Raw genomic sequence first — 21,168 nt, 5'->3', positions numbered from 1 at the left:
GCAAGTGACAGAAACCCTCTCACATGAGCAGGTACTGAAAAGACCTGCCCTGCCTTCCCCTGACTGGAATGGTGCAATTCCGTCTCCCCCACTGGTCCTCCGTTCTGTCCAAGAAGGGCCAGGCTTTTCCGACAGACCCAATCCTGACTGCCCCCACCAGTTTCTGCCTCTTGGGACCTATCCTTCTCCCAAAGTGCCCAAAGTATCTTGAGTTAGGGTCACCAAATTTAGTAAATGAAAACATAGCAAGCCTGGGCAACATAGCGAGACCTTGTTTCTACAATCAACAGCAACAACAACAAAACCCAGGCATGGTGGCATGTGTTTGTGGTCCCAGCTACTCAGGAGGCTGGAGGTGAGAGGATCACCTGAGCCCAGAAGGTCAAGGTTGCAGTGAGACATGATTGCACCATTGCATTCCAGCTTGGGAGAAGGAAGGAAGGAAGGAAGGAAGGAAGGAAGGAAGGAAAGAAAGAGGAAAGAAAGAAAGAAAAAGAAAAAGAAAGAAAGGAAAGAAAGAAAGGAAGGAAGAAGGGAAGAAAGGAAGAAAGGAAGAAAGAAAGGGAAAGAAGGAAGGAAGGAAGGAAGGGAAAAGAAAAATAAACACAAGCGAAAGAAACTTACTAAAACACAAATTTTAAAAGAATTAAATAGAACCCTGAGAAGTAAAAGGTAATCGATGGAGCTGTTGGGCTGGACAGAGGGGAGGTCCCCAGCTGGCACCAGGGACTTCTCCTTCCTCTTGCAGAAAGGAAAGGGGTTGCTCCTGCAAAGCAGCTGCAGATTCGCTTATCAAAATGTTTTCTTTTCTTTTTTTTTTTTTGAGTTGGAGTCTCGCTCTGTCGCCCAGGCTGGAGAGCAATGGCATGATCGTGGCTCACTGCAACCTCCTCCTCCCGGGTTTAAGCGATTCTCCTGCCTCAGCCTCCCGAGTAGCTGGGACCACAGGCATGTACCACTGTAGCAGGACGAGCCGCAGACAAAACTCCTCAGACACCGGATTAAAGAAGGAAGTGGTTTATTTGGCCGGGAATGTCGACAGATTCGCGTCTTAAGGGCTGAGCTCCCTGAAAAAGGAATTATTGGCCTTTTTAAAGGCTTACAACTTTAAGGGGTCCACGTGAAAGGGTCGTGATAAATCGAGCAAGCGTGGGAAATGTGACTGGGGGCTACATGAATCAGCTAACAGAACAAAAAGTTTTGCAATGCTTTTTTCATACAGTGTTTGGAATGTACAGATAACACAAGTAGTTTAGGTCAGGGGTTGATGTTATTATTGTTACTTTTTTAAACTCCTAGGGCCAAATGGTGGTGCCAAGGTTGTCTGGCTATTTATCTTACTTTTGTTTTTTTCCAACTTTTTGCTTTTTTTCTGCTCTGGTGAACTAGGCAAGGTGCGGGGAGGAGGGCAGCAGGAGTAGTAGTGGTCTCCTTCCTTACCACCATATCCAGCTAATTTTTGTATTTTTAGTAGAGACTGGGTTTTACCATGTTGGCCAGGCTGCTGTGGAACTCCTGACCTCGTGATCCGTCCCCCTTGGCCTCCCAAAGTGCTGGGATTACAGATGTGAGCCACCGTGCCTGGCCCAAAATGTTTTCTTAAATGTGTTCTGTGCCTGGGCTTTGATTATCAACATGTTGAATGGCGAGTCTGCTCACCATAATTTTGAAGTGGTGGTGGCTGTAAATTTCAAGGTGTCTGTGACAACAGTATTTGATGTGGTCATTTCATGGGTATTGCATGTGAGGTCACATTCATACCCAAAGGAAACATGAAATTTTCAGTCAAGGGCAATAAAAAAAAAAAAAAAAAAAAAGAGGTAATTTTCCCGCCATCTCAGTTCACAGATTCTCTGAATTTTGATTTCTGATTTCCAGGTTAAGAAGTGGCTCTCAACCAGCATTTAAAAATAAATAAAAATAAAAATAGAAGTAGAGAAGAGAAAAAAATGCTAGTGTGTATTTCATGCAGAAAGATGAAGCTGGGTTGTGAAATCTTTGCCTAGGTCTGGTGTTCAGGGGCCATACTTTGCAGCTTGGCCACCTCAAGGTGAACTTCCAGCTCTACCTCTAACTGCTGTGTAGGACAAGTGACTTTGCCCTCAGTGCCTCAGTTTCCTCATTTTGCAGAGATAATTGAAGTGCTGTCCTTCAATTGTTGTAAGTGGGGACTTTGGGTGGAGCCCCTGAAACAGGACCTGACCCTTCCCCTGATCACTGACTGACTGTTGCAGTAGAGGATCACCAGGTGTTTGGCTGTTGCATTAGAGGATCACTGGGTGTTTGTCTGTTGCATTACACGTGTTGCTTCCTGTGTCTCAAGTAGGATCAATTTCTGTCTGTGGATCATGGTCCCAAAGGGCTGAAAACCCTGTCCCTGGAGGCCCCTGGAGCTCTGATCTTGGCAAGTGCCCATGTGGACTTGGAGGCTTGGGAAGGGGACATGAAGAATGGGCCAGGTCTAGGGCTTATACTGATTTCCTATTGCTACTGTGACATTTTACCACAGTGTGAGGCCTGCTATCTCCAGCCATCTGCATCTCCTGCCTTTGCTCATGTTGAGCCCTCAAACTGTAATGCCCTCCTCCCCTTGTCTCCACTTGGCCAACCGTCCCTCATCCTTTAAGACTTACCTCAGACACTGCCTCCTCTAGGAAGACTTGCCTGAAGCACATCCCCTCACCTCACCTCTGGGCAGGTGCCCACGCACAATAACCTACATGTGTCCCCAACCATGCAGATGGCAAAGTGAACTGCCACTATCTGCCTCTGCGCCAGCCCCCACCACGGTGTATACGCACTCAGCTGAAACCTGACCTCTTCTTTATACCCCCAGTGCCAGGGGAGCCTGGTGAGGACAAGGCCTTGGCGAACATTTACTGAGTGAATGGATGAGTGAGTGGCTTCCCTGAGGCCCCTTAAACACTCAGAGAAGCCCAGGACTGAATGGCCGGAAGAGGCCCGCTGGATGGGCCTGGGGTGAGGGACAGTGGGGAGTGCTGGCCTTGAAGCCTGACTCTTCAGAGACTGTGGGACTGGCACACAGACCCACAGCACCCCTGAGGGGGTGGTGCTGCTCTCTTTCTGTCCTCAGCAGAGTCACCTTTGCCCTATCCCTCATCTCAGTTCACTGGGCTCCAGCACTGCGGCCTTTGTCTCCAAGGAGCGGGGAAGGCTTTGGTTGTACCCCAGATGCAAGGACCAATCCTGGATGCACTGATTCTGCAGAAACTTTATTTATTGGTGGATTCAGATTCATCGTCCTGACTCCGTTACTCCAGTACCATCAGCCACCACCACCCAGATGGCCTCAGCTCGGATGGCCCCGTACCCCACCCTAGAGACCCGAGGGTGCCTTTGATGGTCATGTGAAACTAACTGGCGGTTCAGTGGTCGGCTCCTCTAGGGGGTAATTCCATTCAAAGCCAATGCTCTTGATGCCGAGGAGTCCATACTGGCCATAGATGCCCACCAGCACCTGCCCCTCTTGGCTGGGGTAGGCAGAGAAGATCTGGCCATCGAGCTTCCCAAAATAGAAAGTGCGGTCCTTGCTGGTGTACACAACCATACCCCGGAGGAAAGCTTGGAAGGCAACAAAGATTTTTGTGATGTATTCGCCTGGCTGCAGGGTGACTTCCTGGGTATTCCCACCTGAGGCGCCCTGTTTCACGTCCCAGGTGTCTCCAAGTTTCACCTGGACACTGGGAGAGAGGCAAAGCTTTGGACGCCCAGATCTGGAATGGCCCAGCACATCCCGGGTCCTCAGCGACCCCACCCTCCTTCCTGGGACGCAGAGAGTCCAGCACCATCAGACTTCGGGTCCCTGACACAAACTCACTGGTCACCAACCCTGGTTCTACCACTTTCGGGCCCTGTGATCTTGAGCTCATTACCCGTTCTCTTTGGACTCAGTTTCCCCATCTGCAAAGTGGATGTGATTTTTGGGAGGAGTCACTGAGGTCCAGGCGAGGAGAGCTCCGCGCAGTGCCTGGTCCACATGACCGCAGAAGGCACCAGCTGCCGTCACTGTGGCCCACATATGAGCTGCCTCTGGCCGAGCCTGGACCTCCTGAGCCTTAGTCACTCTGAGCAGAGCAGCTCACAGACCGAGGGGCAGGTGACTTCCCACACTCGCAAGCACTTCCCCGACGGGGCTTATCTGCATCCTTCCCTCACCCTGCTGCTCTCCTAGGACGCACCCCTGCAGCTCACCACGCTCATACTGTCTCCTCTGCTGCTGGGCTTCTCTCCTCTCTCCCAGGACCCTAGAACGCCTAAGTTCAGGGCAAAAATCCATCTCAGACCTCCAGCAGAGACACCTCGATATGAAGGAAATGGTCCTGCATTTCTGCCTCCAACACTTCTGCTGACTCATGTTCAGTCAGTGGTCCACTCTGACCCTTACCTCCTGTCTTCTTTGACAGTAATCGGACAGACTTTTCCCTGACTTTCCTATCAGGCATGGGGACGAAGAGGTCATTTTTGGTTGAGTTGAGCTTGGGTTGAAGGGAGAAGGTAGGGAGGACGGTCTGACCTCTGCTCAAGCCATGAAGCATCGGTGGGAGCCAGGCATGCGTGGGAAAAGTGGCTGCAGGTACCTACCGCCTGCCCCGAGTTCCTGAAACTGTGGGATGGGTGGGGACATGGCCTCACTCACCTTTTCACCAGGAGAAGACCCACAGACACCCGCAGCGCTGTGATTTCATGGTCGTAGTCTTCAGTGGTGGTGAAATACTTGCCTCCTCCAGGGCCGTACATCTCTGCAGAAAAGAGAGAACAAAAGGGAAGAAAATCCCCACGCAGTGATATGGGGGCAACCTCTGCCAGAACAGGGGACCCCGCCCCTCCAGGCAGACAGGGTGGTTCTGTGACCAGAGTTAGTCTGGGACAAGGGCCGGGTGAGTCCCTGGCTGTCCTGGAGGGAGGCAGGGGAGGTTCAGGGCAGACTCCACCGACTTACTCCCTGCCCAGGTGGGGCCCCCCAGGAGGGCAAGCGTGAGCAGCAGCAGCATGGCCTGTGGCCGGCACATCCCAGGGCTCTGCGGGAAGAAGAGAGGCCTCCTGACTCCAAAGCAAGGGCCAGTGTGGCCTTGCTGGGCCCCACTCATGGAGCCAAGCACCTTACCTCGCCTGTGACTGGGTGTCTGGCTGTGTCGGGCACCCTTCACATCACCTTTATACTCTTCTGGGCCCTCTGGGCCCCCATCCAGAAGGAAGGAGCAAGGGGCCACCAGGGGGACAGGAAAGAGCTGGCTGTGGGGCTCTTCCTGGGGGAAGGCCCAGGGCCGGCCTTGGGGAGGCTCCCGGACGTGTGGCATTTGCTGTCTTGGCTCTGCAGCCTACATAAACAGAGCTGGGGACAGTGACAGGCACTTTACGATCACCTCTGGGCTCTCTCCAGTCAACACTGGTGCCGACCTGGATGGCAGAGTCGGGGAGAGGCTGGTTCATCCAGCTCAGTCTGATGGCTTCCACCCAAGGGTGGCAGGTCAAGGGTCCACAGAAGCTCCATGGGGCCCACTGCCACTGTGGGTGACCTGGAGTCAGGGCCTCCTTCAGACTCAGGCAGCACCCGGTGCCTGGCAGGCTTCCTAGGACCCAGGCCAAGCTCGACTCAGGCCCTGAGAGAGCCCGAATGGACCACTCAGCCCTTTGTGTCCTGTGCCCTGTGCAACAGGTGCCCCAGGCACTGGCCCTCAAGGCACTGCCCTTGGAGGCTGCCTGGGTTTCTCCTCTGTGCTGCATCTGGGTGGAGCGGGTATGAGCCAGTGCTCAGGGGCTCAGAGATCATGGGAGGGAAGGACACCAAAGGTGCAGTCCTTGCCACGATGGGAGGCAGAGGGCCTGGGAAGGGCGACCCCCCAGGCCGGTCCTTCTGAGGTGTCGGCCCTCATCTGGGCGGGAACTGGCGCTTCTCCAGGGCTTGGCTCCGGGGGCCCTGCCGGTTTTCTGTCTCACTCCTTTCCCCCTCAGTCCCTCTTGGTGGGGAGGCCTGTGCAGGTGGATGCCTGTGGGCAGAACGCCATCACCCTCAGACACCAGCTAAGAAAAGCTCGTGTTTGGAGATGTCTCGTTCCAAGGACCCTGAAGGATCCAGGGCATTTGGGAGGGAGCTGGAGTCTGCAGAAGAGGTGGGGTGTCAGATAAGGATCAGGGGAGAAGAGATACAGGCTGTCGGATGCCGAAGCGAGGCGGGCACCAGGGGACAGATTTGCAGCTCAAATGCAGTTCCATGCATGTCCTCAGGACACCTCTTGTGTGTGTTCCAGGGACTGAAGCTCCGTAGAGCCCATGACCACTCGGAACAGCCACAGGGCCGTGATCACCCACACAGGACCCCGGAGCCAGAGGTGGCTCCAGCCCGGCTTCCTGATGTAGCGGGGCTGGGATCTGCGGGCACTTGCTTCACCTCTCTGGACCTCTGTTCTGTGTGGATAACAGCAGAACCTCCCCCTGAGGGTGCTGTGAGGAGCCGAGATCCTCCCCCCGGGGCCAGTTGCCCTGAGCCTCAGACTTTATGCCTTGGGGGAGACTGTACAACGTTAATTTTTGGAAAGAGCAAAAGCTGAGAAATCACGGACGCGTCCACCCGGAGATGCTGAGAGCCCCGGTGGTGGATCCCTGGCTTTGGAAAACTTGGGTGGAGAGGGTGGGGGACGCTCCCACTGCACAGCCATCCCTTAGGGAAACAGGGTGGAAGACCAATGCGTCTGGACCCCACATGCTTCCCAGGAAGGGGACTGCAGAGAAGGGCTTTGTGCATGCACAGAATGACTCTGGAAGTGCTGGCTCGCCAGGAACGGGGACGCTGGTCTCATCGGGATGAGGGCGGGCAGGGGCTGCGAGAGGGGCGGGACTTTAATGACTTGAACCAGGGCCTGTGCCAGGGGTGGCGAAATACGGCCCAGCCAACCACCACCTGTCTCTGCCCAGCCCACGAGCAAAGAATGTCTCCTACATGTTAATATTCTTATGAAACATTCAAAAGAACAAGGTCTTGTGGACCATGAAAATTCTTCGAAATTCCCATGCCCCAGTTCACAAGTCAAGCATCATTGGCTTGTGAGCATCATTGGCCCACAGCCGCCGTGCGCTCATTGGCATGTGGCCTGTGGCTGCCTTCATGCTTGCACAGAAGCTCACATGGCTGTGACAGAGACCTGCAGACCCTGAACCTAAAATTCTACTATCTGGCACTTCGCACAAAATGTCCGCCCACCCCGGTCGATACCTATTCCCAAAGAACCACCAAAGCCCTGTACATGGTGCTGGATGGCACAGTCAGGAAGGGGGCTCACTGTGACCCCCCAGCCCTGATGGGGCAGGAGCAGAGCAGCACATTAGCCTTGGCACCTGGCCCTTGCTCTGGCGCCTGCACCTTCTCCCTGGAGAGGCTGATCAGGGCTGGGTTCCTACTGACTAGTGTTTCAAGGTGAGACCCCAGCTGCACCTCTCCGCACCCCCTCAAGCGCTCCTCTGGTTTCAGGGGAAGCAGAGCCCAGGCCGGGGGAGGGTAAGCAGAGCCCCTCTCAGGAGGAACCTCCTTCAGGGAGGTGGAGGTGGAAGAGGCCGAGCCCTTGGCCAGCACAGCTCTTGGAGGCAGGAGCTCAGAGGTGGCACAAAGGGGCTGTGTTCTCGCCCCAGCCCAGCCTGAGGGCGCCTTTCCACCTTTTGCTGGCAGTTCCGAGGCATTCTTTCTAACTCCAGGCTGACAGGGTTTGGTGCCCAGAAGGAGAGTCATCTGGGCCAGGACTCCAGAAGCACCAGCTGGGATTGTGGGGACTCGGAGGAAGAGATGGTGCACACTGGAGGGGATGTTCAGATGGCGCGAACACAGGCATCACACATGCTTGTTCACACACGTGCACTTGAAGATGCATGCATACACATGCAGCCAGACACACACACCGCCCAGCCTCTCCCGCACACGGGGGGCAGGCACCCACGACACTCCTCTTCACCTGCATGCCTGACCTGGGGAAGAAGCCCACCTGGTGGGAGGCACCCCTCTCCCACCCTCCATCTGCCCTGGCCCAAGTGCTGGCCCTGAGCCCGCACTTAGGGAGACTCAACACAGGCCCTTTGTCCCTTGGGATCAGAGCTCCCAAGAGAGGGATTTACTGAGCATTTATTTCCTGCCCTGGGCACGCCCCAGTCCTCATTCTGCCAGGAGAGGGGAACAATGAGGCCTTCTCCTGCCTGCAGAGGTGGCCCCGGGCCGGCTGGTCCTTGTGTGTCAGGAGTCGGGTTAGGGCCTCAAGTCCCTGGCCTCCCTGCCCTCCAGGTGTGGGACTTGGGAAGACCCCTCTGTGGCTCTGCAGCCTGAGGCACAGCAGACAAGAGGGTCTCCATCTGCAGCCACTCAGTGGGTGGGTCCTCCCTGTGGCCTGGGGACCAGGCTAAGCCTCTGCGGGAAGCCCCCAGCCTCACTGGAGGCAGGAATACGAGTCCCTGGCTAGGATCTCTGGATAGGACTGGCCTGACTGAGACTCTGAGCAAAGTCAGGAGCTGTCTCCTCCCAGGGCCTTGGTGGCTCCCTGCGAGTCAGGAACCAGAGGGAAGGTCCTGCTGCCTGGGGGAGGGGCAGGATCAGAAGCCCAGGGGCCTTTACCCCAAACCCAGCAGGTCAACACGGGCTATGCATGTGGACTTGCCCTTGAGCGGCTGCTGCTGGGGAAGGAGGCCCTGAGGGAAGGTACCGCAGCCTTGTGCTCCTGAAACCACAGCTCTCGCATGCCTGTGGCACACTCACTGGGTCCCGTTGGTGCCACACCTGTGCTAAGCATTTTTTTTGTAGAGACAAAGTCTGTCTCTGTTGCCCAGGCTGGAGTGCAGTGACTTGATCTCGGCTCACTGTAACCTCCACCTCCCGGGTTCAAGCGATTCCCCTGCCTCTGCCTCCCAAGTAGCTGGGATTACAGGCACCCACCACCACACCTGGCTAATTTTTTTATTTTTAGTAGAGATGGGGTTTCATCATATTGGCCAGGCTGGTCTCGAACTCCTGACCTTGTGATCTGCCTGCCTCGGCCTCCCAAAGTGTTGGGATTATAGGCATGCACCACCACGCCCAGCCTCCACTAAGCGTTTTATCTGCACTTACTCCAGAGAAACTCAATACTTTTATTGGAAAACCAGGACACGTAACCACACATTTTACCTAATCTTTCACGTAATTCACCTTCCACTAGTGTTGATGTCAGGCTAGCCTTTGCACCTGCCCCAGTAGATTCCGTGATAAGTGACCTGAGCAGCCTGGCCCAGCGCCACACTCCGACCCTGTTCCTGACTGCATCTCATGCAGCCACTCCCAGCCTTGGTTTCTCTATCAGTAAACAGGCCCCTAGCACACCCCAGCACCTGAGGCTGCTGGGAGGGAGGAGTGAGACAATGTTTGTGGCCGCCAGCCGTCTGGGAGGTAATTCAATCGTGGGCAGTGAGTTACCGCCATGCTGCTGTTCTCGTGATAGTGAATTCTCACGACATCTGATGGTTTTATACGGAGATGTTCCCCCTTTTGCCTGGCACTTCTCCTTACTGCCACCATGTGAAGAAGGACGTGTTTGCTTCCCTTTCTGCCATGATAGTAAGTTTCCTGAGGCCTCCCCAGCCATGCTGAACTGTGAGTCAATTAAACCTCTTTCCTTTATAAAATACCTACACTCAGTTGTCTTTATCAGCAGTGTGAGAATGGACTGATACACGAGGACCCGCCCGGACGAGGCCCTCGATGGTGTCAGGCACTTGAACAGCCTGAAACTGGTTTGAGTCAGTTGCTCATCTCCTTCCCAGGAGTGGTTGAGCCCTCCCTGGGAGGCTGCAGAGGGAGTAGCCCTGTGGGGGCGTCACTGGTCCGGGAGGCCAGTTCCTGCCTGCGGCCCCCACAGTGAGCCATGTGGAGGTCCTCGAATTTTTGAGACTCGAGGATGGACGGTCCAGACGGACCAAGATGGCAGAAGCTGAGGATGGGCCCTGAGGAGCTGTCCTCCAAGGACAAAGTCAACAGACATTTCCCCTACATTTACCACCCAAATTCAGACATATTGGAGAGTAAAAGGTGACAGTGACACCCACGCACTCCCTGCCTCTCCTGTCCTCAGCATTCTCCTGTGTGGGTGTCACTGCATTTGTCTATGTCCCGGACCCTCCGTCCACCCATCGCTTCATCTTCTTTCCTCAGACATATCAGGTGCTGACCTCAGTTCACTTCCCCTCAGACACTTCTGCATGCATGTCATTAACCAGACTGTTGTGGGTTTGGGCTTTTCCCAGTTTGAAGCAGTTTGCATATAATGAAATCACAAATCTCGAAGTGTATATTCACAGATTTAAAAAATATTTATGAGGCCGGGCGTGGTGGCTCAAGCCTGTAATCCCAGCACTTTGGGAAGCCGAGATGGGTGGATCACAAGGTCAGGAGATTGAGACCATCCTGGCTAACATGGTGAAACCCCATCTCTACTAAAAATACAAAAAACTAGCCGGGCGAGGTGGCAGACGCCTGTAGTCCCAGCTACTCGGGAGGCTGAGGCAGGAGAAAGGCGTAAACCCGGGAGGCGGAGCTTACAGTGAGCCGAGATCCGGCCACTGCACTCCAGCCTGGGCGACAGAGCGAGACTCCGTCTCAAAAAAAAAAAAAAAATTATAAATTCCCAGACCACTTGGCTGGGCTGCAGCATCCGGCAGGAGGGCTGGGGCTAACTACCCACTTGAGACCAGCCTGCAGAACAAAGTGAAACCTTGTATCTACAGAAAATAATTTTAAACAGCTTAGCTGGGTGTAGAGTGTGGGCCTGTAGACCCAGCTACTCAGAAGACTGAGGTGGAAGGAGCCCAGGACTTCAAAGTTGCAGTGAGCTAGAATCACACCACTACACTGGCTCCAGTCTGGGTGCCAAAGCGAGACCCTATCTCTTTAAAAAACAAAACAAACAAACAAAAAAACTATGCCAGGCACAGTGGTTCACGCCTGTAATCCCAGCACTTTGGGAGGCTGAGGCGGGTGGATCAAGAGGTCAGGAGTTCGAGACCAGCCTGGCCAATATGGTGAAACCCCCGTGTCTACTAAAAATTACGAAAGTAGTTGGGCATGGTGGCACTCCTAGCTACTCAGGAGGCTGAGGCAGGATAATTGCTTGAACCAGGGAGGCGGAGTTTGCAGTGAGCCGAATGGCGCCATTGCACTCCAGCCTGGGTAACAGAGTGAGACTCTGTCTCAAAAAAAAAAAAAAAAAAAAAAGATGATGGGAAAACCGGCTGAAAGCTGTTGTAGCCATTGAGTATTATTTCATGACTGGGTTGAAATACAGCAGAAGACAAGGCCAACTCTATAAAAGGAACCACTAGTACAATTTGAACAAAAAGTTGTATTAGCGATATCGCCAAAGTTACCCACTAGGTGGAGTAAAGCACGTTTTTAGGTCCAGTTCTGTTAAGTTACCCAAAGCAGTTTTACTGGCTGTAAATCTTTATACAGATTATCCTGTCAAGGGAGAAAGGTGGGCCTTAAGAAAGGTAAGTGGACCACCATGATATGGAATCCCGTTTTGATGGTCTTGGGAAAAGCTGCAGTATGAAGCCGGCAATTTTGCAGTTAAAATGTCTCTGGTTATGTATGGCCTTGGATGGTTGGTGAACTCTCAGTGTGGTCCACACATCAGGCACAATACTTGTCCCTTGATATTTCTGTTAAGTTGTTTAGTTTTAGCTCACAGGGCATTTATGAAAGGACAACTTACAGTTTTAACAATTCCATAGGAGAAAAGTGGATTGGAGGAACTTAGGATTTAGGGTCTGATATAGTCTACAGGTAGATGATAAAACTGGTCTATAAACAATTTAAATATGACATTCCAAAGCCTTTGTAATGTTACAGGATCTCTGGGGTATTGTTTTTCTGGCTGGAAACCTGTGGCTGCTGGCGCCTTGGCCCAAGTTTTGCTCGGGCCTGCTGAGCTCATTTCACCCACTCAGCCTGGCGGGCTGCGCTCGACTCACACTACCGGCCTGGATCCCGTGCCTCCAAGTGAGACTGCGAGCCGACTGTGGAATGGCGACGGGTGTGTGAGTGTGCACGGGCCCCAGCCACTGTGCAGTCATACATGCCAGCTGCTGCCACGGGGCAGGCAGCTCCAGGTCCCAGCATGGGCGCCACCTCTCTGCGAGGCTGCAGCTGGACAGGGTGCACCACAAGCAGCTTGGCTGGCACCAGGGAATGTGGTGGCACCTGGAAGCTTAGAGATGCCAGGAACCACAGAGCCCCAAAGAGGGAGACACAGACCTGGCTCAGGGAGCTCCCAGGTCTAGGGCTCCCTCCCCTGAAGGACTGCAGCTTTTCTCTCCTTCTCTTCACTGGAAATGTGGCGAGCAAGGGCCGTGTTCAGCCCTGTTTGTGTTACAGCTCCTTTATCTTCGCCATTTCATGGGTCCCGAGTTCTTGTCCTGTGACCAGGAAGAACGAGGTACGCAGACAAGTGGAGGGTGAGCAAGGCAAAGAGGAGCTTTACTGAGTGACAGAATCAAATTTTGGGTGAAGCAGTTAGAGTCAGTTACTACTATACTGACTGGACAAAGAATAGTCGTTAACTGTGAAGATGTGACAAAATTATGTGAGGCTTAGAATGTAAGAGCTATTCTTTTTTTTTTTTTTTTTTTTTTTTTGAGACGGGGTCTCGCTCTGTCGCCCAGGCTGGAGCACAGTGGCCAGATCTCAGCTCACTGTAAGCTCCGCCCCCCGGGTTCCCGCCATTCTCCTGCCTCAGCCTCCCGAGTAGCTGGGACTACAGGCGCCGCCACGTCACCCGGCTAGTTTTTTTTGTATTTTTTTAGTAGAGAGGGGGTTTCACCGTGTTAGCCAGGATGGTCTCGATCTCCTGACCTCGTGATCCGCCCGTCTCGGCCTCCCAAAGTGCTGGGATTACAGGCTTGAGCCACCGCGCCCGGCCACTGTAAGAGCTATTCTTTAAATGTCTGTGCAGGATTTTCTTGGTCCCAATTTCTCACCCTTGAAGGTAAGTGTTACCTTTCCTTCTGGTGTAGGAAGAGTGTCTTTTACATGGACTTTTCATCCTTGGCTTTAAAGAAACAGCACAAAGGTCAAAATGACTTTTTTTAAACCTGCTGTTTTCAAGTGCTTTACTTAAATAGTCAATATGCCAGAATACTGAGGAGCTTGGAGAAAAGAGAATTTAGTTTAGAGAGGGATAAAGAAGAGGTGTAGAAATGGGACAGGAAGGCTGCAGACAGGAAAGAATCTCAGCTCGCTTTGAGCCAGTGTCTTGCGGAGAGGCAATTTTGAATCAGAATGCGCTTAGAACTTGCCACTCATTCAGATTGCTTAATTTTAGGCTCACGGTCTCATAATTTAGCCCTAAAAGACAATTTTGGGGGAACTCAAAAGACCCCCAGTGAAGCGGTGTCATCGTCTGGGGTAATTTGTTGCCTCATGCCAAGGAAATCAAGGACACAGACACATGTGGAGTGAGATTGACAGAGGAGGTTTAGTAGAAGAAGGAAAGGGAAAGGAGAACAGTTCTGTCTCCAGTGAAGGAGAGGGGCTCTTGAGTGGGACTTCTTGCCGGAGGCAGAGTGCACAGGGTTTTATAGACAGGCTTGAGGAGGCGGTGCCTGATTTACATAGGGCCCAAAGATTGGCTGGACCAGGTGTGACGTTTACATAGTGTGTGGGGAAGCTGGTTACCCCACCCTAATCTCTTATTATGCAAATGAGGTCTCTACTTGGCCAGCGCCGCGTTGCCTGCTCCTTACTGTGCATGTGGTTGACAAGGAAAGAGGAAGATGGAGCCACCATGCTGGACGTGCCTGGCCCCCAGCTAGCCTTTTCCTACGACACAGCTGCTAGCATTCACCCATGCAAGCCTCTAGCCTGCTTGTCTGTATCTGCAACTCGATTTTACAAGCTGCTCTTTGTTAGAAAAGAAAATAACTTAGGGGCTGCTTTTCATCAGAAAGAAAACCTGCCCGGGCGCGGTGGCTCACGCCTATAATCTCAGCACTTTGGGAGGCCAAGGGGGACAGATCACCTGAGGTTGGGAGTTCGAGACCAGCCTGAACAACATGGAGAAACCCCGTCTCTACTAAAAATACAAAATTAGCCGGGCGTGGTGGCACATGCCTGTAATCCCAGTTACTCAGGAGGCTGAGGCAGAAGAATTGCTTGAACTTGGGAGGTGGATGTTGTGGTGAATCGAGATCTCACGACTGCACTCCAGCCTGGACAAGAGCAAAATTCCATCTCAAAAAAAAAAAAAAAAAAAGAAAGAAAGAAAGAAAGAAAGAAGAAAACCATACCAATAACTTCCTTCCCCTCGCTATCTACCTAAATAATTTCTTCTTAACTCCTATATCACCAGGAGGGCCATAAAAGATCCGAAGTAGCTCAGGTATACTCTGTCCCCTGATTTGAAAGCACCTCCAGCCTCAGACACTGAGCCACAGCCAAGGACTTAGCAGCCCCTGCTTCGAATCCTCTCACTCCTCCACACTCTGTTCCCCTCACACTGCTTTCTCCTGCCATGCCACTGCCTTCCACAGGCCATTTCCACCGAGGAAAAGGAATCATATTGTACGTCCACTATCCAGAATCTCCACTGTTTCCACCCCTTTGCTGATGTAAGTAAGAGTGATGACCTGCTCCCTGCAGGCACTGAGGATTAGATCCATGCAAGAATTCAGCAGAGAAATGACAGGAAAACCCTTAGTCCTGTTCAAGGGATCACTAAGGATTACAATAAAAAGCAACTAGTGAAGGCATTTAAGAGGAAATTTGCCTGCAATGGGACGGTAACTGAGCATCCAGAATACGGAGAAGTCATTCAGCTACAGGGTGACCAGTGCAAGAACATATGCCAGTGCCTTGTAGGGGTGGGACTGACTAAGGACGATCGGCTGATGGTTCAAGGGTTTTAACTACTTGTGGCTCACTGAAACTTAAGTGAGGATTTCCTCGTAATGAGTAGAATTTCCCTTGTTACAAGTTTAAAAACCTCACAGTTTGTCTAATGTAACCATTTGGGGTCTGCTTTTAACTTGGACTAGTGTAATTCCTTCATGCAATAAACTGAAAAAATAAAAATAAAAAATAAAAACATCACTAAGGGAGGACCATGATTTTCAAACATGGAGCCAGCTGGAGTCCCACAAGGGGAAGCATTATTGCCTGCTCCCTGGGTGCCCAGAGCCTCACCTCAGGGCTGTGCCAGCTCTGGGGCACCCTATGCCCCAGGACTACTCTCAACACGGTGGGAGGCGCGGTCAAGAGAGAAACGCCCACCCTGGTGTCCTTGTCCTCAGTGGATCAATGCTGAGGCCCCCACAGGATTGCACCGCAGTTGCCTAGAAGGGCACCCTCCGTGTTTGTGCAAGCTCATCAGCGTTCCCTCCTTCCCTGCCTCAGTTTCCCCACTTCCTGCAATCACCTCCCAGATAAACTACCTGCACCCATGTCCTGGTCCTAGGTCAGCCTTGGGGGAACCATGGTAAGATCAGGATGTCTGGCGTTTCTATGCTGGATCCTTGGGGGGTGAGGGATGTCAGGATCATTTCCTCCAATGCACACACCCCCATTCCAGGCTTCTCAGCTCCTGGCACCCTGGAACTACTCCTGTTCCATTGCCGGGCATGATATGCATCTAATTTCAGCTACTCAGGAGGGTGAGGCAGGAGGATCGAGATCAGCCTAGGAGTTCAAGACCAGCCTGGGCAACACACAATTCTCTTTCTGATCAAAACAGAGCAGATGTGGGTGTGAGCCAGGGGCACAGACAGGCCGGCTGCACAGGAGAGAATGAGCTGTACATGAAGCCACCGCATTTGAGGATTACTCTGCAAGGCATCAACTGGAACGTATTTATTACCAAACAAGACAGAAGAGAACCAGGGCCTGACTTAGCAGTGGCCCCAGCCTACACGGGCTTGGGTAGGCTCAGGCCGGCCCCAGGAGTGGGAGAGCCCAGAGAAGAGGGAGAAAGAGCAGCGGCCAGGAGGGGTCTGGCTGGGACATGCCACTCTGGGCCATCAGCTTCTGGATCCACCTGAAGTGGTAGCTGACATTGGTGTAGACACCGGGCCGATTGGGCCGACCACAGCCCACTCCCCAGCTCACGACTCCAATCTGATACCACAGTCCATTCTTGTTACAGGCCAAGGGTCCACCTGAGTCACCCTGGGGAGCAGTGGGGCTGAGGTCAGCCTGCGGCGCAGTGAGTGGGGCAGGGGAGAAGCTGAGAGCAGGAAGGGCTGTGGGGCTGGGTACTGGGTGCACATCCTCCTCCTCCCCCTGGCAGCGGCCGAGCCTCTGTTTCTGCATCTGCAGAGTAGGGCAACAGTCTCCACCTCCTGGGGTTGGCATGAGGGTCAAATAAGGCACAGGGACACAGGTTGCTTTCCTGGGCTGGGAGTGGTGGCAGGGACACTCACGAAGCAGGAATCCTTCTCGCCTTGGGCATCGCCAGCGCAAACCATGTCTCCAAAGATGTCCGTGCGGAAACTGTACTTGAGGAAGAGGTAGTTGCACATAGAGTTGTTTATGATGGCGACCTGAACTTCCTGGAGGGTGTAGGGAGATGGCAGTTCTGTGGGGACGATAGAGGGAAAGATAGACACACCAACCTGAGGCCCCTCTAGGGAGGGATGGCATAGGCTGTGTGGGTGGGGGTTCTAGGGCACCCACTGTGCCTGGCAGGTTCATCTCCATTACCCCCAGCTCCAGCCCAGACCCCAGCACAGCAGAGGCCCTCAGCAGCATCACGAAAGCCCCAGGGAGAGACAGGCTGTCAGAGCTCCCCAGCCTCACTTTCCCTATCTGTAGAATGGCAACAATGGCCCCGCCTGCACCCACGGAGAGATTCCTTAGCAAAAAGGAGCAGGGGGAGGGGCGAAGGCAGCTGAGATGGTGTTAAGATGAGCACCCAAAGCCAGGCCTAGGGGAGAGGCAGCCTGGCTGCAGCCCTGGCCTCAGTAGCAGCTGGGCGCTTTCAGGGCCTGGGCACAAGCTTGTTGCGGTGCTCTTAGGGCCCCCCCAGTACCCCTGGGAGGCAGCAGTCATCAGGACCCACTCCCAGATAAGGAGAGTCAGGGGGATATCACCCCGCTGACCCCCGGCGAGGCACTGGGGAAGTCTCAGAGCCTGACAGGAGCCCACACCTGTCCAATTCCTGCCTCAGAGTCCCAGCCAGCACCTTGTCCTGCAGAGGATGACAAAAGACAAGGCCCAACGTGCAGGCAGCGCTTCCCATCAGCGGGGCCTCTTCTAAGCCCTTGGGACTAACAACCTGGGAACTAGCCTGTGATGTGGAACCATCATTACCCTGTTTCACAGGGGAGGAAACTGAGGCACTGTGAGATGAACAGCTTTGCCCAAGGCCTCCCAGTCAGCGCAGGGCAGAGCAAAGGTGCACACCAGCCAGGGGGCTCCAGAAGTGCCTGCCCCCCGCCTCCCCTACACTTTGAGTTGAGGCGCAGCCTGGGGTTGGTGTGACCTGTCCACTCTGGGCTGGGAGAGAAGGTGGCAGAGGCAGCCTGGCCGTGCCCCCAGCTCACACCCACTCATCTTTGCAGCAGGGGCCCTTCTCAGGGAAGGGAAAGGATCCCTCCTCTAGAGGGAAGCGGCTCCAGTGCTGAGTTCCCCATTCCCGCTTCCAACTGCTGGGGTGTAACCTGGGGACATCCCTTACCCTCTCTAAGGCAAGGGGCCCTGACTTCTCCATTTATCAGTTCTTGGCAATTTCCATAACCCTCTCAGTTTTCTCATCTGTAAAATGGGTATAAAAACGTTACCAACTTCATTCCTAGGTGAGCCCCAGGAGGAGGAGAGGCCGCGCCTGGCTCACTGCTGGGTCCCCATGCCTAGAACAGTGCCAGGCACACTGCGTGTGCTCAAGGAACCACATTTGTTATTGTTACTACTGTTGTGGGATGATGGAGGGACAGGCCAGACGGGGGAGCAGAGGGAAGGGGATTCCTGATACAGGAACACACCAGGTTGGGGGCTGCCGGCCCCAGGGCTCCTCCAGATGCTGAGCCCACTTCTGAAAGAAAGGGCATGTGTGTTAGGGGACACGCAGGTGCCAGGGCAGGCCCGCCAGAGAATCCCCAGAGGGGTTTCGGTGGGAGCTGCGGTTGAGCATGGCTTGAAAATTTCTGGGGAGAGGAATGGGCTCAGTGCTGCAGGAGAATCGGCCAGAGCTAGGGTGGGTGCAAGAGACTTGGAGAGGCAGCCCGGGAGCCTGATGCTTGGGGCATTGGTGAGCACTGGGGGAGGTGGAAAGATGCAGCAATAAATTCAAGCCTGAGGTTTATGTCGCCAAGCCCTCCAGAACCCCTCCACCACCCCACCACCCACAGGCCTGTGCCAAGCTGGCCTCCCTCTCACACTCTTCTTCTGGCCCCCACAGCCCCTGGAAGGGAGAGACTGGGTGTTTGGTCCCTGCCCTGGCAGGTGAGGAGAGACTGCTCGCAAGAGGGGCGTAGCCTGCACTCCCTGACCAAGCAAGGGGCTATTGTGCCTGTGTAGGGGAACAGGTGAACAAAGACAGTTCCTCCCTGACCCGCCTGTCCCCAGCCTCACCCTCATCCTCTTTGATGTTCCCCCAGCCGGTCACCCAGCAGTCTGTCTGGTTCTGAAACTCAAATGTGGAAGCCTGGAGACAGATGGGCTGGATGTGGTTAGTGTAGGTGACAGGTGCGGACAGCTTCACCAAGGCAATGTCATAGGGTGAATTCCCCAGGTAGCGAGGGCTCAGATAGATATTCGACACGAAGTAACGGGTGTAGTAGGCCTGCAGGCTCCAGAAGGATGGCATGGAAGTCAGCTGGCCAAACTGGATCGTCCACCCAGAGGGATCACTAAGGTCACTCTCGCTGGTAGAAGAGAAGAGCGCAATCAGGAGCCCTGGATGGAGGACTGGCTGCCTGAGCACAACTGGGGCCCAGTCCAGGAGGGAAGACTGTGGCGTTGCTACTACTTGCTAACACCCAGGGTCCCCTGTAGAAATGAAAGAGGCCAGAGAGATTACAACCAAAGGCCTAGGACCTGCTCCTGGAGCAGGAAGGTGAGGTCTTGTCATTTCCTAGAGCTGTCCCAAGGACCCTTGCATTAAGTCAAGGCCTCCAGGGGCACCACCATGCAGCCCAAGGAGGAATGGGCAGATGCACCACGGCAATGTGGGCTTGGCAGGATGGAGTCCACACAGAGTCCCGGGTGTGCTCGCCTGCGTTCAGTGCTCCACACTGTACTGCACGTCCACCAGGAGGGGGATGAGGGTGGGATGGATGGCGGTGAACTTTGGGTTAAAAGAAAAAGGGAGAGAATACCCAAAAGTGTGTGGAAATGTTCTGGAAGAACATTCTGGAAGAACCTGAACAGGGTTCCCTCCAGGAGACCCAAAAGGAACTGGAGTGGGTGTAATCGGCTGCAGCAGAGCCTGGGGCTCAGGAGAACACCAGGCGGCATCCACGCACCACATTCACGCCCAAGTGTGGCATCAGACCATAGGTAAAGTTAGGTGGCACTCCCTCCAGCCCTGCTCCTGCCCCTCCCCACACCCCTCAGTTCGCACCCCACTCACTCTTCAAAGCAGTGCGCAGCGGTGAGCGCCCAGCGGTGGCTGAGCAGACTTGCTCCGCACACGTGGGAATCCCACAGGCGCAGGCTCCCCTGCCATGGCCAACGCCCGAGTTCAGCGTCCTGTCCAGCCACGATGCGCGTCGTGATGACCCGTTGGCCGCATGGTCCTCGGATGGTCAGAGGAACTGCTGAGCCGCGGGAGGCAGCCCCCCAAGCCCAACCTCTCCCTTTCTCCCCTTCAACCCAGTCCGGGAAACCACGTTTTTGCCCACCCAGCGTCCCTTCGCGTGTGTGCAGCAGGAAGTAGGTGACATTGGAGACCCTCCCACGTGCTCTGCAGGGCCTGCCCATCCCCCTCCAGCGCCCATTAGTTACTTTCCGCACCAACAGAGTTGTCGATCCCGGGGGCGGGGCCGAGAGAGCAGTAGAGGCCCCCTTCCCCTCCCCCCGCCCCCCGTGCACCTCGGCCCAACGGCCCTGGCGGACATCGGGCATCCTGGGCGCCCTACCTGACGACAGCTCCGCCTCATCTGACTCTGTAGGAGACAAGAAGTGAGCTCCCCGCGGCCTCCACCTCCCGGCCTCCCCATCGCCCCCCGTCCCGACAGCATTGCCCCGAGCTCACCCGGCTTCCCGAGTCCCGCCAGCGCCAGCAGCAGCGCCAGCAGCAGCGCCTCGCGCGCGCCCATGGCCTCCTCTCCAGCGGCCTGGCGCCTCCTCTGCCTCCTCTCGCGCCGGGCCCGGGGCGCCCCCTGGGGGCGGGGCGGGGTGGGAGCTCTGCCTTCTACTCCCAGCTTCACACTCCTGGGCCCGAGGGCTGTTTGGGGACTCGCAGACCTGGTTTTCAGCTCCTAGGGCAGATCTTCAACCACACTCCTTGATGTGGCCCAGACCCGGTGGACTCCACAGTTCTTTTCTTGTCTGCGGCCCAGCGGTCCTGGCTGCCCGCTTGGTGCCCCGTGTCCTCCACCTACCACCTCCTCCAGCACGAAGGGCCTGGCCCTGAGTCAGGAGTCCCCTTAAAGCCTGGGGGCCCCTGAGGGCCGGGTGGGGCCTGGCAGCATGGCTGGTCCTTCATGAGACTTTCTTGGGAAAACAGTGCTCCCGGGCCGGTTCCACCCAAAATGGGGATCCCGCCAAGTCTCTACCCAGGCCGTCCCCACCGTGGGCTCCTGCTGGGCTTTCTTCACTCCTCTGAAACAATTTTTTTTTTTTTTTTTTGAGATGGAGTTTTGCTGTTGTCGCCCAGGCTGGAGTGCATTGGTGTGATCCCAGCTCACTGCAACCTTCACCTCCCGGGTTCAAGCGATTCTCCTGCCTCAGCCTCCCAAGTAGCTGGGGTTATAGACACGCACCAGCACACCTGGCTCATTTTTGTATTTTTAGTAGAGACGGGGTTTCGCCATGTTAACCAGGCTGGTTTCCAACTCCTGATCTCAGGTGATCCACCCCATCCGCCTCTCAAAGTGCTGGGATTACAGGCATGAGCCACCACGCCTGGCTGCAATTCCGCTTCTGAGTATACACCCAAAAGAACTGAAAGGAAGGTCTTCAAGATATACTGGTTTTTAGGCCGAGACGGG

General features: G+C 54.6%; 2 protein-coding genes and 1 pseudogene across 5 annotated transcripts in view; 1 reads left to right on the top strand and 2 right to left on the bottom strand.

Moving 5' to 3' along the window:
- Nucleotides 1-3,364: 3,364 nt before the first annotated feature.
- ZG16B (zymogen granule protein 16B) lies at nt 3,365-5,206 on the bottom strand. The gene is given in 4 exon segments (XM_023197993.2): nt 3,365-3,701; nt 4,658-4,760; nt 4,961-5,039; nt 5,126-5,206. Coding segments are annotated over 4 exon segments (600 nt in total).
- A 429-nt stretch (nt 5,207-5,635) lies between these two features.
- LOC111530692 lies at nt 5,636-14,928 on the top strand (annotated as a pseudogene).
- A 902-nt stretch (nt 14,929-15,830) lies between these two features.
- The window catches only part of LOC111530695 (serine protease 41), a 23,647-nt gene continuing 18,309 nt past the window's right edge, over nt 15,831-21,168 (bottom strand). The window contains exons 3-6 of one of the 4 annotated variants that reach the window (XM_031934410.1): nt 19,587-19,752; nt 18,587-18,879; nt 16,438-16,592; nt 15,831-16,183 (exon numbers count right to left, since the gene is read on the bottom strand). In XM_031934410.1, coding sequence (XP_031790270.1) covers nt 15,944-16,183; nt 16,438-16,592; nt 18,587-18,879; nt 19,587-19,752 — 854 coding nt within the window. In that variant the 3' untranslated portion in view covers nt 15,831-15,943. The remainder of the gene's footprint in view (nt 16,184-16,437; nt 16,593-18,586; nt 18,880-19,586; nt 19,753-21,168) is intronic. The other 3 variants (XM_031934413.1, XM_031934411.1, XM_031934414.1) reach the window with 3 other exon arrangements.

The sequence above is a fragment of the Piliocolobus tephrosceles genome, chromosome 17 (genome assembly GCF_002776525.5).
Source record: "Piliocolobus tephrosceles isolate RC106 chromosome 17, ASM277652v3, whole genome shotgun sequence".
NCBI lineage: Eukaryota > Metazoa > Chordata > Mammalia > Primates > Cercopithecidae > Piliocolobus > Piliocolobus tephrosceles.
Note: the sequence above shows the minus strand (reverse complement) of the source record. Positions and strands in the feature narration are given on the sequence as shown.